Genomic DNA, 16,963 nt, shown 5'->3' with positions numbered 1-16,963 from the left:
AGGGAAGTAATCCTGCCTCTGTACTTGGAACTGGTGAGGCCCCACCTTGAATACTGTGTTCAGTTTTGGGCACCTCAGTACAGAAAGGACATTGAGGTGCTGGAACAGGTCCAAAGAAGGGCAACAAGACTTGTGAAGGGCTTGGAGAACATGCCCTATGAGGAGCGACTGAAGGAACTGGAGCTGTTCAGTCTGGGGAAGAGGAGGCTGAGGGGAGACCCTATTGCTCTCTTCAAATACCTGAAAGGTGCTTACAGTGAGAGGGGTTGGTCACTTCTCTCTGGTGACAGGATGAGGGAAAATGACCTCAAGTTGCACCAGGAGAGGTTTAGGTTGGATACCAGGAAAAACTTCTTTACAGAAAGGGTTGTTAAGCACTGGAATAGGCTCCCCAGGGAGGTGGTTGAGTCACCATCCCTGGATGTGTTTAAAAACCATTTGGATGTGGTGCTCAGGGACATGATTTAGAGGAGGGTTGTTAGAGTTAGGGTAGTATGGTTAGTTTGAAGTTGGACTTGATGATCTTTAAGGTCTTTTCCAACCTGAGCAATTTTATGATTCTGTGATTCCAACATTCCATGTATTTATTGTCCAAGAAATGTTAACTGAAGGGCTACTGGCTAAACTCCTGTTTACACAGGTGAGGATGCTGCTTTCCTTCATCATTACCAGGGAGCACTGCTAGCCGTGTTTATCTCACTTTCCCCAGGATTCCCAGCCCATTTCTAGTAGAGCTGTAAAGTGGGAAGCCAGCCAGTTCTTACTCTGTATCACTGAAGGGGTTTAGTCTGCTCCAGATACAGATTTTTAAGTTTGTTCTTATTGGATTTCATAAGCTTACTGTCTGTTCTATTCTCTCTGAATGACAGATCTGTACCCCGCTCATTTGATATAATTCCAAACTTGATGATGTGCATTCCTTCCCCTTGACTGAATTACTGGTAAAGACATCAAACAAGAAGGGTTCCAGAATTGGTCCTCTGTAAAATCACATTAATGCAGAGTCCAGGAAGAGTATCAATCACTAAGCACTATCCTTTGGTAGTCAGTAGCCTGGAAGTATTTCCACTCACCTTGTAGTCTACCAATCTAAGCCATAGCACTTCGAACTAGGTAACAGGAGTGCCACAGTACAACATGTTGAAGGCTAAACCCAAGCGAGATGACATGTACTGCTTCCCTCCTTACTGCAAGCATAGGCATTCTACCAGTGAAAAAGCTTTTGGCCTTTAGAATCACATCAGTGAATGAAGCCCCTTCAGCTATTTCTGCAATGCAACAGAAGGGAGAAAGGAGAATAACATAACCAACAACAAGCACAGACTTTTGCAGAGAGAGCAAGTCATTTTTTGCAAGATCTCTTTGAGAAGATCTGCAATTCAGCAGGATTAATCTGAAAACAAGTTCTACAAATCCATAGGAATGATGAACGATTAGATTGAAAATGACAGCTATCAAAAAACACTGGTGAGGAGAAGCATCTTATTGCAGGCATATTACATGGCTTTTTGTCCCGCCCCTTTAAGAACTGGTCCACAATTTAAGGACCTTGCAAATCCACTCTCTCATCTTAGATCCACTCAACAATAAACACTATCTGCATGACATTCATTAAAATAGGGGTGAGATTGAGAGGTGGGAGAAATGAGACATTTATTAACATTAACTAAATGCTGAGATAGTTTACAATAGCTGAAGCACCAAACAGAAAAGTGCAATATTGCACATTTTTGAAGATTTCAGACTATGCATATTTGCTTTTTAGAGATTACTCCCCTCCCTCTGACCCCAAAAGAACAAAAATATTCTAATTCTTCCAGAGGGAAAAACAAATGCTGTAAGAAAGAATTTTTTTGTCAGAATCTAAGAATCCTACCTGCCAGAGCTGGGATGGTGACTTTATTCCACTCCCACGGTTGATCATACTCATCTGCAGGCCTGTCATCATCCTGTGGCAATTTGCTTTCTCGTAAACGTTGACTCACCACACTTTCAGAATCGGATTCCACACCACTGCCTTCTGGTTCATAGGGTGTGTCATAGAGCTGCATGTTTTTCTGATGGGTCTTCATGCCTTCCTGCTTCTGAAACTCTGTTGTCAAGAAAGAAAATTGCATCAGTGTCACTACCCACAATGCCTTATCATCACTGTTAATTTTAGAGCATTCAACTTCCACGTACTCCTTAATTTCTACTTAATTACACAGATTGCAAGCTGCTACAAGACTTCTAAATTCCACCTCTGCGTTTGGTTAACGGTCTGGAAGCAAAAGCTTGTTCTAGCTAACAACCACAGTACGGACAGTCTAATGCCTCCACCAACACACCCCAGCTTGTGTAGAACCAGACTACAGGAAACACAATACATGTCAGTCTGTGCAAGGTACATATACAAGCAACTGAATGTAAATCTTTAAGAACACTGAAATTTGTGTATGTGGTTAAGTCCTCAAGAGGAGATAATTCAGATACAAAGACCAACCAAAACGAATTCCACAGTCGAATTAAATGTGCTGATAAAAAATTCCCTAGGAAATGCAGAATATCAGCAAAAAAAAATGAACTGGTACTACAGTAAGAAGATACAATGGAAGCAGTGATAAATAGATCTTAGTTTACATCGTATTATGGAACAAAATCACAGAAACATAAGGGCTGGAAGGGACCCCTGGGGATCACCAAGTCCAACCCTCTGCTGAAGCAGGTTCCCTGTAGTAGGTCACACAGGCAAGCATCCAGGAGGGTTTTGAATATCTCCAGAGAAGGAGGCTCCATAGCCTCCCTGGGCACCTTCTTCCAGTGCTCTGTGACCCTCCCAGTAAATAAGTTTTTCCTCATGTTCAGATGGAACTTCCTGTTTCATCCTGGTCACTGAAGATCAGGACCCATTACTGACCCCTAGGGAAACTGCCTCAAACAATATGTATTCCTTTAAGTTAACATGGGCTTTGTTAAAAAATAAGCATGATAAGCTTCATAGAAAGGAACAGTGCACTGTGATTCTAGTTTATCTGTTCTTGGCAGATTACAAAGCCTTGTCTAGACAAAGCCACAGTCACTCTGTCTACTGCTGGGGGCATTTCAGGAGACCTATCAACCCTGCATAAAAACAACATAAAAGAAAGTTTTCAAGCTTTGGCAACAAATTTAATGCCTTCCTGAATATGGGTTTTGTCTAGAAAATGCATGTCTTCAATACAAGTCTTCAGAAGCGTCGTTACATTTAACCATTAAGGTGAATTTCATATGAGCAAGTCAAGCCACTTGTGAAGTGTACAGGAGGTGGAAGCAGGGTCAGGCGACCCAAGAGCAATATAGAGACAGTGTCTGACTGTACCAGAATGAAGTTAGAAATGCCAAAGGTCACTTGGAATTTACTCTTGTGAAGTCAAGAAGAAAGTCAGCAGTAATGGGAAGGCTAGAAAAAATGTGGGCCAGAGCTAAATGTGGCAGGTGCCCTGGAGAAACAAGACAAAGAAGAGGCAGAGACATTAAATTCCTTGCTCTCCTTGGTCATTACTGGTAAGACCCCAGACTCAGGAATCTCCGAACTCAGAGAATGGAGGGAAAGGATGGACCAAGACACTATCCTAGCAGAGAACAATCAGAATCAGAGCATAAACATTTAAACAAACTGGACATGCAGAAATGAATGGGAGGTGATACTACAAGTGCTTGCTGATATCATGGTGAGACCAGTTTCTATTGTCTATTGAATGACTGCGGTAACCTTGAGATACTGAAGAAAGAAACTATAAGAAAGCAAATGGTGACTCCACTGTTCAAGAAGGAAGACGTGGTAGGCCAATCAGTCCTAGCCCAGTTCTAGGAAAGGTGTCAGAGCAACTAATCTTGGAAGCCATTCCCAGACATGTGAACAGTGACTGTGAGTACCCAGTGTGGATTTACAAAAGGAAAACTGCTTGAACACCCTGATTGCCTTTCATAGTGTAAGATAAGTAGCTTGGCAGACAAGGATAAGCAGTGGCTGGAAGTTCTTAGTTGCATTACACAAAGTACTGCCAGTAGGCACAAGGTGGTGATACCTTTTCTCTACTAAGTGCTAGTGAGGCCATAGCTGGAGAACTATATCCAGTTCTGAGCCATCTGGTGTAAGAAGGACAGACATATTGCAGAGTGTCCAATATGGGGCCACAAAGATGATGATGGGACTGGAGTATGTCTCCAATGAGAAAAGACTGTGAGAGCTGAGACTGTTCAGCCTGCAAAGGTAAGAAGGGATCTCTTAAAAAGGGTCTTCAGGTATATAAATACCTGAAGGCACAGAGTGAAGACAGAGAAAAACTCTTCTTGGCAGGGCCCTGTGATGAGGCAAGAGGAAGAAAGCATAAATCAAAATACATGAAATTTCATCTACACCGAATAATTTTTTAAATTATTTTTTATTGTCAAACATGAAACAGGTGGTCTAGATAGGCTAAAGAGATACCATCAATGGAGATACTAGAGACCTGACTAGACATAATTATAGGTAACCTGTTCTACTGACTCTGCTTGAACAGAAAGAATGACTCAGAGAAAAGGAGAGAGAACTTTTTCATGTATAAACGGTGCAAAGACTTAGACCAGTCCTCCTCACTTCATCAATTCATAAATCAGTAAGAACGCTGATAGAGTAATTGTTCCAGACTATTTAAAAAATACTGTGAAATGTCTGTAAGAGGACAACACTGTTTTTGCTTGAAAAAGAAAAAGACACAACTAAGTTTTGTGTATCATAAATATATCAAATCTCATGAAATCTATACCACAGCCAATGATGTAAATACAAACAAGACAGGTCAGGATGATTCCAAGTTACAAACAAAAACCACATTAACACATACAGGGAAAATCTAGAAAAGGGTATTCTAAAGGGTACATTATTTGAAAAGAGATGTGCTTTCAACTTGCCTAAAGTAAAACACAGTCCTTGTTTGAACTATCTTTCTAAAATGCTGCACTAAAAAAAGAATGCTGCATTGGAAAGAACACGTGGTTGACACTCTCCTGAATTCTCCTGGATCAAAGACAAACATTGTATTGCTTCTAAGTCACTTATGTTACGTTTGTCTGTCTTCCAGTACTGTGAAGCCATCCACTGCTATCCCAGGAAGTTTGCATCGCTGTGAGCGAAGCCAGAGTTCCACCAAATCATATGATTTATATTCATTTTAAGTGCCAAAGGCATCCACACCAATGGCTGCTAGCATATAAGATTATGTGAAAACAGGAGCCCATGATCAACATTTTTCGTTTACTCACGGAATTAGAGCATCAGTCTGCACAGAAAAGATGATCTTTTAATAGAAGGCCACAGACTAATTTCATGCCTTGTGGTCAGAAACTACAATGAAAAAAATATCTTTTTTTTTTTTAGCCTAAAGCGGAAAACTTTCCCTAGGAAAGACTCAGGAGAGAAAAGAAGCAGAAGGAGAATATATCTGCGTGGACATATAGACACATACTTTTCACAGCTTTCTATAAACTTGCCTGAAAGTCTATCTTTTACATAATATACTAGAGGTATATTTATGAAGTAATTCTACTGAAAGTTAAATAAAAAAAAATCATTCCTTTGAATAGCAGGCAGCAAAGTCGATACTGTAACACAAGCAGTATTAGACACTGATAGCTCAGTGCAGACTTGACTATTCAAGAATTAACATAATCTCTATCAATGACAGCTCTAAGTAAGTACTAAAATAGTCACAGAAGTGACCAGGGAGTCCAAAACCATGTTAGCGCACTGGCTTTGGACCTTTAAAAGGTGAAGGAGCAAGGGCAACAAAAAGTACATTGAAAAATACAGTGCAAATTTGTAGTCTGTTCTCAGTTCACATTTTAGTATCTTGAAATTCTGATTTGTGCATTTTTATAGAATTACGTTCTTTATTAGTCAGTAGAAGAAAAACAACTGAAGTTCTGAAAGAGCTAATTTTGGTAGCAGAGTGGGAGATATCCCAATAACTCTTGCTCTATCAAATTAGCAGATGTAACAGAAGTATGCCCCAGGAGTCCGGACTCCTTTGTGAACCAGAGAACCTGGCCAGCAAAATACAGAAACAGAAACATCTACTAGCACAAGACTTTGTGATACATGACTGAATTTGACATCCTTCTTTCTAGCTGGTGAGCAAATTAAGCAAACATGCACATGCGGTGTAGACCTTGAGCTCCACTGGACACTCAGATAGCCTCATGGTAACCTTTCCAGAAGCCACTGTAAACCTTTTCATAATCTTAAATAAATCAAAAACATTACTCATTCATGTGCTGTATTCCTGAGGTGAATTTGGAGAGAACTGGAATATGCCATCAAGAAAAACATCTATGCAGACAACAAAAGTGAGTTCTGAAGGCAATACTACTTGCTTACAGAATCCAGTAGGTGAGAATCAAAGGTCTGTGTTCAAGGGGATGCAACAAAACTGACGGATTCTCCTGCGGTATACAGAAGCCACTGGATATTTCTTGCATCTCAAACTGAAGAGGTGAAAGAATGCTACTGCATTCATAAAATAAAAATTTCTGAAACAAAAGAATTGTTTTCCCAAGCAAAGTATGCCTGTGTCACTAGGCAGTAGTAAACTCAAAGCAGCCTGATATACCATTTTACCCCTCGCACTCCTTTGTAACATCTGGAGCAAAAGCAAAGCATAGGAGGCCCTCCGTAACAGTTGTGTAAGGAAAAAGTTCCATGAAATTAAGCAGTTGGGAAAGTTTTTGCTTTCTTGTGTGGCAAAAGGCAATGAGCTAAAAACTCTGTTGGGTAGGCTAAAAAGAAATGGCAGAAAAACATCACGTTCCTGCACTGAAGGAGAAGCATCTTGCTTGCCTACATCCAGTATGCCAAAAGGGAGGCTCCTGCTCAGTCAGATGTAGTAATTTTCCTGCAGTCTATTAGGGCTATTTAATAAAGGATAGAAGTGGCACCAGCACACAGAATTCTGGGCTTTGGCCAAAATCCTTATATTGACTAAGCCTAGTTCTAGCCTGCAAGAGGCAAAGCAGTAAATCAGATGAATCTCTCAATTTTTTCAACCCTACAGTTCCACATAAGAGTCTTTTCAATTTTTTATATGCAAGGACTTCACAGCATCTGTGATAACACAGATGTATGAGTTTCCTTATCATTCTGATAGCAAAAAGTAATCCCTACACGCTTTTTTAAGCAAGAGATAGTACAATTAGATACAGACACATTAACTTGTGGACTGACCAAATGCAGTAAAATAAGGCTGTTTTGATTCACTATTATGTCAGATTCCAAAGCATACAGATCAACATATATCAGCCGTAACTACATCTCCACTTCAGCTAATGATGTCAAGACTGATGTAGCATTTAAAATAATAGTCCTAATGGCTCCTCAGCTGCTTTCACTGTAACTGAAGTCCTATCCTGGTGTGCCAGATCTGACTGTGAAGGCAACATGCTGGAAATGGCATTGATACTCAGTGCCAGCTTATGAACAGGTAGTACAGAAACTAATTTTTAAGCAGAGTACAAGAATATCAACATCCTTTGTACTCGACAAACCTAGGAGCAGGACAAAGACAGAATGCTGTTAGGAGTCTGCACAGCGCTTCTAGTTACACCCATCTCTATTCAACAGTAGAGATGGATGTAGATCAGACTGGCGGGTAGAGCATTGTCCTATTCCTAAAGCACTACTGCAATCAATAGCTGTCAGTTGAATGAAAGCACAATGATTTTTCAAAGTCATTTGTGAAGGCACGTAACTTTTATCAGACACACAGCCATCTGAAGTAAACACAGCAGTATATTAAGTTCATTTACTTAATATACATAATTAAATATTTAAACACTGTACTGGAGGAGGACTGTACGGAACAGGGCTGTTTACAGAAAAGATATTTAAAAATTTCTCTCTCCGTATCAGTGAACTCAGAATACAGGTCTCTTCTGGATAGTTGCTCCACTCTTCCCAAATGCCAGCATTTAAATAGCTTCAATCTTAGTGACCTAGATTTGGCTTCCTGCTCACACACATCAAGAACACAACTTGCCACCAGCTACATAACATAAACCACAACCAACCTACAGCAAATACTGCTGTGATGATTAATACTTTTGCACCACTTAAATCTGCTAGGTAACTCCAGTGGCAGGGGTCTTAGCATTCTGGCATCCAGTTTTCAAGGCACATAGAAAAAAACCCAAACATTTATTCACGAAAATAGTCTGAAATATACCAACAACAATACCTAGCTAGAGTCCCGTTTACATCTTGTCCTTTCATTGTAGAAGTACAGTGACCTACAAAGCAAGGGAATGTTATAGTAGTTGGGGAAAAGGCTAACCTGTCTTCAGCTAGGGTAGTCAGAAAGGAGTTAGGAGCAGCACAAATTTTAAAATGTGTATTCAAGCTGTTTATATTCAAGAGCTCTGCAAAAGCAACCTGTTAGGTGATTGGAGGACTTGGAGTAGCACACTGGTTTCTATCAACAAGCCTGGAATAAGTAAAAGACCATCACACTTAAAAAAAAAAAAAGAAAGAAAGAAAGAAAAAGAAAAGAACCACCTGAGTACATAACTCAAGAACAAGCCTGTTTGTGTACAAGAGCCACTTGTATTCTCACCTGCCACTAAAAACCTGAAGTTATCAGCGGGAGCAGAAAGAAACTTGGGAAGCCTCAGGCTCACATGGAGGGCACTGATGAATACCCGATGCATTTAATCTGACATTATCCTGAAAGCATGACTGTCCCTGGCAGGTCAAAGTCACATTAGGACCATATCTGTACATAGAAAGCCATGCCTGATCTAAAGTCCCTCTCTTTTTCTTCATCAGGGAACATCAGTTCTTAGTGAATTGGCCTAAACTCCTGCTCTCTGCATGCACTGCTCTTGAGTTTTCCAATGGAGAGCTACTAATGTGGCATGTAACCCCCACTGGAGGTTACAGAGCTGTTTGCACTGGGCATATGTTCACACCAGGCAACAGATCAACCAGTAACTTGCCAGTTTCCCAGAGGCATCAGATGCCTCTGATCAGTCAAGATCACCTTGACGCAGGAAGGTTTGCTGTCACTGAGAGCACTGCTTACTTTTTTCAAGCCTCACTGTAAATGTTTATTTTCCACACCTATCTCAGTAAGATCATCCGGAAACACTCCAGAACTCAGTCTGTAGAGTTCTCATCACGTCAGCAAAGTCTGTACACAACAGTATCTAAAACTGACCTCTGCTCAAATTTCACCGCAGAACACCGAAATTCAAACTGCCTTCTGCTCTGCTTCCAGGTCCAGCCAGGTGCCTCCAGCTACTGGACAGAAGAGAGCATCAACAACATCCCAGTACAGCAACTGCCTTCCAACTCTCACTATTCCAGAAAGCACTGCAGGAAAAGCTGGATATTACAACCTCTTTCCTCCTTTTCCCTTCTAAAGGCAAGCCAAATGACTCAGAAGTGAGCCACTTTCCAGGAATGAACAACAGACCTTTACTGTCCAGCCTTGGTTTGAAAGTTTGGCATGACCTCCTGATGTGAAAAGCAATGGCTTGAAACAGTGTACACTTTAAAGGAAATCCTACTGAACTCCATGTATGACTCATTACCCCAGGAAACAAAACAACTTTGCATTACAACAGTTGTGATAAAGAGCATAACTGCCAACAGAGTGAGCAAGGTAGGAGGGGAGAAATCCCTTTATGATAAAGTATCAATAAACAAGCAATAGAACAGATTCCTATCTTCCACAGAAGGTATCTATTGAAATAAAATAGGGAAATACACCCTGCCAAAGATGGCACAAAAGACATGTTCTTCTCTTGGGGGTACGCATGGTAGTATAGGTATACTGATTAAAAGACAAAATACGTAGGAAGACTAAATCTGGGTAGACTGGAAGAACAGCAATACTGTTTCCAAGGACATGAAACTGCCTTTGGAGTCATATTTCTGTTATGGCAGATGCAGTGAAGTTTAATTTCTTCAGTTCTCTGAAGGCAGGAATTTATTCTATGAAGTCCTCCTCCCAAACATAAAAATTTCTATCAAATGAGCACTGATTTAACATTATTACTGACATGTTAGAATTCAAAATTTCTGCAGACATTGTCTGTATAAGAGATGCTTTGATGCTGCTTAAGCAGTTACTCATTACTTTTCTCAGAGAGACTTGAAAGAGGAGAAAGGATGTTCTTTTCACATTTTTTGGAAGAGTGAAGAATCCCCCTCAAAAAAAAAAAAAAAAAAAAAAAAAACCCATAAGATTCTCTTCACTTTCTTCACTTACTGGTAGCTTGGTCAACAGTCAGCTCTGGATGTTGTTACAGCCAGCTGCATCATTGCCCTACATTTGTGTTTGCAGGATTTATTGACCTTTTCTGATCAGAAGCACTGAACTGCAGGAATCAAGGATCATTGTTCCATGAGCTAAATGGGACAATTCAAGTGGCAATAAAGCAAAACAGAGACTGCTTAAATCAAAACTCAGATTGCCATTCCATACTCAGAAACTTCCAAGCCATACACAAGAGGATATATCTCCTGTGTCAAGTGGCAATGGAAGCTCTCTTGGGAACAGAGCACTGGTATTTTCATGTACACCCATCAGCACAATGGTTCTCACTGCCTCATGAAATAAATGACAATCCCCTCCCCAGAAAAAAAAAAAATCTTCACAAACAGAATCAATTCATTGAATGACATTTTTGATACCAATGCACTGACTATTTAAAAAAAAACTAATACACTCCAGCATCAAGACAGAGAAGGTTTTAGCAAACATGGCTATAATTTCCTGAATGTATATCAGCCCCAACAATCATGGCTACAACCAATGCTCACAACTTCCTGTCCTCTCTCTTCATGCAGAGAATCTCACCCCCTGACAGAAATCACCTTGAGAGGAATGGGGAGTGGAATGGGGAGTGGAAGACCTATTCATAATGTAAATGCAGTTCAATGCTTTCATATAACTAAGATGTTTTCTTGAAACTCGTAAATAATCAGACTTTGACGGGAAGATTATTTACTCAAAACATGGAATGAGACTGAACAATAAGTTTTTTAGTGGGTATAAATGTATATCTACATTTATACATTCCAAGTGATTTTGCAAGGGATCATGGAATCATGGAATGGCTTGGGTTGTAAGGGACCTTAAAGATCATCCAGTGCCAACCTCCTGCTGAGGGCAGGGTTGCCACTGACTAGATTAGGCTGCCCAGGGCCCCCCATCCAACCTTGCCTTGAATGCTTCCAGGGATAGGGTATCCACAGCTTCTCTGGGCAATCTATCACTGCCTGACTTTTTAAAGTCCTTCTCTGGCTTTCTGGTTGGCACCCTTTAGATATACTCTCAGGCCTCCCCAGAGCCTTCTCTTCTGAAGGCTGAACAGGTGGCCCAGTTCTCTCAGCATTTCTCTGTAGGAGAGATGCTCGAGCCCTCTCATCATCTTTGCTGCCTCTGGACCCACTCCAGCAGCTCCATGTCTTTCCTGATCAGGGGGACAGGATAGGATAGGTGTTAGGATAGGAGATCCAGTAAGCTCAGTGTCTCATGCACAGTCCTGCATGTGCATACAGCAGTAGTCATCAATGTACACATTGAAGGAAGGGTTAGATTTGATGTTCAGTTCTGGAGATAGTTTGACTTAGAATACTACCTCCACATGAGGTAGTATCCACCATCATGGGTTTTTGTTTCTGACAACCCAAGGCCTTGCATGAAATGGAAGACAGATGACTCGCTAGCACAGAAAAGCAAAAGGGATGCAAACACTGAAATTACTGAGAAAAAAATGTTTCAGCTCAACCTCCTTGATCTATGATTCTTTCACTCATCAAGTCAGCTCAGCAAGAGATGGATAGAAGTGCAACCAGTCCCCAGCATCTATAAGCCTCGTGTTTTACGTGGAACTGTCCAGCTGCTCTTGTTCAATACCTTGCATTTGTTTGCAACTTTACTGTAGTTGTTAGGCTACTCAGACAAACCATGTTTAGATGCTAATTTTTAGTTGAAAGTCTTCTTACAAAGCAATCTATTAGTAATGCAGCATTATTTTTTTCCCCTTGGGGTAACACTTGCATACAACAGTACAGAACCTGATGTGTTCTGTATGAATGTTTGCAGCTATTGACAAAATGCTCTAAGGCATATGGTCTTTCGCATTATCATCCAAGAGCATTTGTGCTTGCACAAATATCTAACAACAGCAAATAAATCTGGCTAGCATTCAGTAAAGCATCACTGACAACAGACCCTACCCTTAGGAAAACCAAACCACAGTCATGCAAACACCATTAATCAGTTTTCTTCCCCTCCTTGCAACAGAAGCATCACAAGTCATGAACAGTAACATCTGGTATTTTCCACTGAGGTCAGGTCAGAAAACACCATATTTTAAAATTCATTCCAGCCATGATCCTGCTGCATATTACTGAGTCAACACTTTCTGATGATTTCTCCAGTTAGACTTATTTTCCAGTATGTGCCTTTAAACCAGCCATGAGAGTGCATGCAAACATTTTTAAGGCTCAAAGCCATATCCAAAGAGATGACTGTAGAAAGCTGCTTTTGTTTCTGGGTGTTACGTTCTGCTTTTAAAGAAAGACACAAAAAAATCCTCAAAAATAAAGATTAGGATGAGCTGTCTGTTGATCTGCTCTATATTCCACTGTAACTCCAAGTTTTTTTAGTGGTGGTGTATCTTGCAGCCCAAGGAAAGAAGCACATAAGATAAGTAATGATAGATGTGAAAGATATTTTTCTTCCCTTCCCTTCTCTCCTTCTCTTTTCATTTTAATTGAGACAGAAACTGAGACATCATCTTCACCACTGAAGGCTGCATTACAGCTGTAACATCTGGGACTTCTGTAACACTCCAGGACTTCAGGAAAACTCAAGAGGGCTCAGCTCTGCCATCACGCTTAACTGCCTTGCAGCCAGTTCTAGACAAGTGCAACAGTTTGACAAACCATAGGAGACAGAACCATCGTGCTAGAGCTACAAAATCCAGTGCTTTTTCACACAGCTTTCAAAATTACCTACTACACAGAAAATGAATGCAGAATTGCAAACAAGTCCATATTTCCTACAGGCAAGCTGTATTTCTCTGCAGTTTGCCTGGTTTGTTCTTAAGTACTAGTCTGGCCTACAAGAGCAAGTGTTTTGCATACCTACATCCTGCTTCATGATGCCAAGCTGTGTACAAACTCCTCAACTCCATTTCACTTGAGCAAGGCAGAACCAACAAAAACCTCAAACCAAGTTTGAATTCTTCTATGTTCTTTTAAATATTTTGATATCACTCAAGAAATTCAGTTATAGTCACACATCACAGTCCCAGAGCAAGCATAAACATACCACCCATTTACTTGACCTATGTCTGTGGAAGTACAACAGAAACAAATGCTCTTATCAGCACATCAACACAGACCAAAACCAGAAGAGGCTTATCTGCCCCTACCTAGTAAGGACAGGCTGTTCCTGCAGAGAATGGCCTCAAATCATGTCAGCAAGCATAAAGCCAACAAACACCTGACTTTTTATAGGTACTTCAGATCCTCCAAAAGAGCTCTTTCAAGCAGAACTCTTCATAGCCAGAAACCAGAGAAGGTAAGAAGCTGTATGCTGTGCTACCAGTCTACGTAAAACTTACAGAGCATAAAAACTCTGAAGGAGACACAAAAAAAAGACCAAACAAACAAACAAAAAAAGACAACCTTTCAGTCTTAGCTTAAACCCATTTTGCTTTGTATATTTTTGTACCAAAGCTAAGGCAACAGAATCCTGTGCATCAGCTTAACATTCTCTGGTCTAAATCAGTAGCCAGAAATTACCACAGGAATTGGTAGCTTTGCAATTCTGACTCCAGTGCTTAGCTCTTGCCTATGAAACCAGTGTATGCTGTAGCAATAAGCAAGATCTGTCTTCCCAATTCCAACTCTAGACCAGGGCTGGAGCGGGAGAGTTACATTTTTAGGAAAAGACCAAGCCTTGTATTTCGCATTTACTCAGCTGCACGTAGTAGAGAAGAAGGCTTGTTTCTTTTTATTTTCACATATTCGTAAGCTGGTATGCACTACTCTAAGTAGAAAGCAACACCATGTTAAACATTAGGGAGAATGCTTTAAATTATTTTAGAGGAGGAGACAGTTAAATATAGAGAAATTCTATTCATTTTATGTACAGCTGGTTTCCACCCCCAGATATGCAGCCAATTATAGCAACCACAACACATTGCATTCCCTCCCAGCATAAGAATTTCTGGCTTTATCTCCTCGCAGTCATCATGGGGCGCAGAGTGTTCGTGGTGGCCACTGGCCATGAATCTGAAGTGATGCAGTTTCACAGCAGGTGAGATTGGCTGCTTTGTTTAGAGAGAAGGTGAGGACTTAGATTGAAGCAGCCCCAGCATTATTTCTTTTCTGCCTCAACTCATGCGCATCAAGACTAGTGGAAAGGAAGGAGTCTCCCTCTGTATTGCTTTCCACTACACAATAACAATGGAATAGTTAGGGTATTTCTAACAAAGCGAGAAACAACTTTAAATAGATTCCTAAGCACAGAAGGTGTCTAAATAACTTTAGTTCTCTTAATATTCCAGTGTGGTTCTTTACAGGGCTCCTAACATGTAAATAAATGTCTTGTTACTAGTCAAAAGTTCTTGTTTGTGTGCTATTGAAATTCAAACTTCACCCGATGCAACTGTAAACCAAGGGCTGAGAGAACATACACATCAAATTTAAAGAGTGAGGTTACCTTGCACTTTTTCCCACCTTGTACTTGAAGAAAAACAAATCTTGCTGTACCAGAACGACCAGCATGCAGCCACACCATTTGGCAACAGGACAATATACATGTAAGTCCTAGTGAGGAATCCACAATACTATATGAGATGGATTGATGATGGATTAAATTCCAATTTGGGGCCAACTGGCCAACTTCTAGCCTTGACTAGTGCAATGTTAGACTTTCAAGCAGAATCTATAACTGGAGCACACACAAATGTAGTTTCAAGACAACAAACTTGAAGTTTTTTCAAAACTACATCGACTGTAAAGCTTAGTGGATAAGCACACTAACTCTTGGCTCGAGATATTGGCTAGAGATGTTTGTAGTATTCAAGTACAAGCAAATAGCAAGTCTTAAACTCTGGGGCCATTACAGTGCTGGAAGATCACTCAGCTCAGCCACCTTGAAGAGGCCAGAAATTTTCTTTCTAAACATTTCATGCTATACACACCACTATACCCAGGCTAATATTTATCAAAGCAATTATCATTGTTCTTTTTTGCATTATTTGCTGCTGGAAACTTGGCGCCAGCAAACAACGTGCCAGAGGCAACCTGGTAAAGGAAGAAGGATTTTACAAGACCTGACTCACCACCAATGCACTGTAGTGACTATTCAGATGAAGCTACATGTCTGAACAAAAAAACAGCCTCTTTAGTTACAGGGGAAACTGACACTCAGGGCCTTCTGAAATAGGTGCAGGTTCATGGGAATGCTGTTTTCTGTACACTCCCAGCATTTCTGTGATAGCCTGAGGAAGACAGTCCTACTGCTCCCAGGATGCCCACGGGGAACTCCCAGTTAAGACAGATGAAGTTGTTCTTCCTAAGCTCTCTGTCATGCATTGGAGATGCCGCCATGACTCAGGCATGGACTCTTACTGCAGTACCTAGAAAAAAAAAGCAATGAAGTGTATGAAGGTGTTTGCTGTTCTAGCACTGGCTGCATGCCTTCTGCAGATAGGGAAGGACCCAAAGCACAAAAACCCTAGGTGTCAGAAAGTCAAACTTGCTCACAGCTTTTCTGCTGCACAGTCAGAATGATGTGGATAGAAACAGAACAATAAATATACAGAAAAAACAGAGAGAGGAGAATGCTAATGCTATGAGCCTGTAGACAAAGCAGTGAATTTTTACTTAAAATTCTTGTTAGTGCCCCCTCTATTCTTGTTTAGCCTCAAAAGCAGCTACTGTTAGTACAATTCTCACTTCTCTGGATGGAGAATCTCCTTCCCTATCTAGCACTGGCCTTGGTTTATGTTCACTTGCAAAACTTTACTGATGGTGTAGATCGCAGACTGGATGTGGCTCTGGACAGCCTGGTCTAGTGGTTGGTGACCCTGCCTGTGGCAGTGGGCTTGAAACTCAGTGATCACTGTGGTCCTTTTCAACCCAAGCCATTCTATGATTCTGTGATTTTATGCGCCATCACCCAGCTTGAAGAACATGTTGAAAAACACAGGCAAGACTGTAAGATGACAACAGGCATCTGAACCAAATGCTCTAAAGCATTCTTGGAAAGCCTTTCCAGCTCCTCAAGTCTAGCATACACAACTTTCTCCTGTAGCTGTTGACAATTCCTGGAATATATACAGAAGTTGATCTAGTCAACTTGTCTTGTACATGTTGGACTTGCATGGGGAAGGACGCGTTCGTTTCAGATTACATGCAGAAGTCCTTCTGGGACTTACTTACATCTTCCAGTATTCAAGGGATATTGGCAGTGTGCTGCTGTGCTGATTCAGGACCAACTCAAAAGCATGCACACTGGCACTTCCACACATCTTGTGAGTCAGCGTATCCTACCTACAAGATCTTACATGTCCAGTTCCAGGACAAGTGTGCAAGTAATCTCTTGCAAGAAATATATTAAAAAACAAAATGAAATTCCTACTCCCCAGTATCAAACCTCTGCCTTTAATTTTCCTGAAATAGCCTTGAGTTGCCTCTGAAGTTATCCCTAACAGAACTGTAGAATGGCTTAGGTTGGAAGATACCTTAAATATTACCTAGTTCCAACTCCCTGCTGTGGGCAGACTTGATACGCACTAGGTCAGGCTGCCCAGCACCCCATCCAACCTGGCCTGGAATGCCTCCAGAGAAGACAGGCCCAGTGTGTATTTTATCAGCTGCACTGTGATGAGCTTCTGAAGCCTGTTCACAACATAGCACTTACTCTATGTGGAACACAAG

The 16,963-nt window shown here is 40.9% G+C and overlaps 1 protein-coding gene across 2 annotated transcripts in view; it reads right to left on the bottom strand.

Moving 5' to 3' along the window:
- SHB (SH2 domain containing adaptor protein B) overlaps positions 1 to 16,963 on the bottom strand; it is a 73,834-nt gene that overhangs the window by 30,230 nt on the left and 26,641 nt on the right. For both annotated transcript variants that reach the window (XM_424863.8, XM_040655821.2), the window contains exon 3: positions 1,877 to 2,092. In XM_424863.8, the coding sequence (XP_424863.3) occupies positions 1,877 to 2,092 (216 nt within the window). The remainder of the gene's footprint in view (positions 1 to 1,876; positions 2,093 to 16,963) is intronic.

This window comes from Gallus gallus, chromosome Z, assembly GCF_016699485.2.
Source record: "Gallus gallus isolate bGalGal1 chromosome Z, bGalGal1.mat.broiler.GRCg7b, whole genome shotgun sequence".
Taxonomy (NCBI): Eukaryota; Metazoa; Chordata; class Aves; order Galliformes; family Phasianidae; genus Gallus; species Gallus gallus.
The sequence above is the reverse complement of the archived record's forward strand: the minus strand, read 5'-3'. Positions and strand labels throughout refer to the sequence as shown.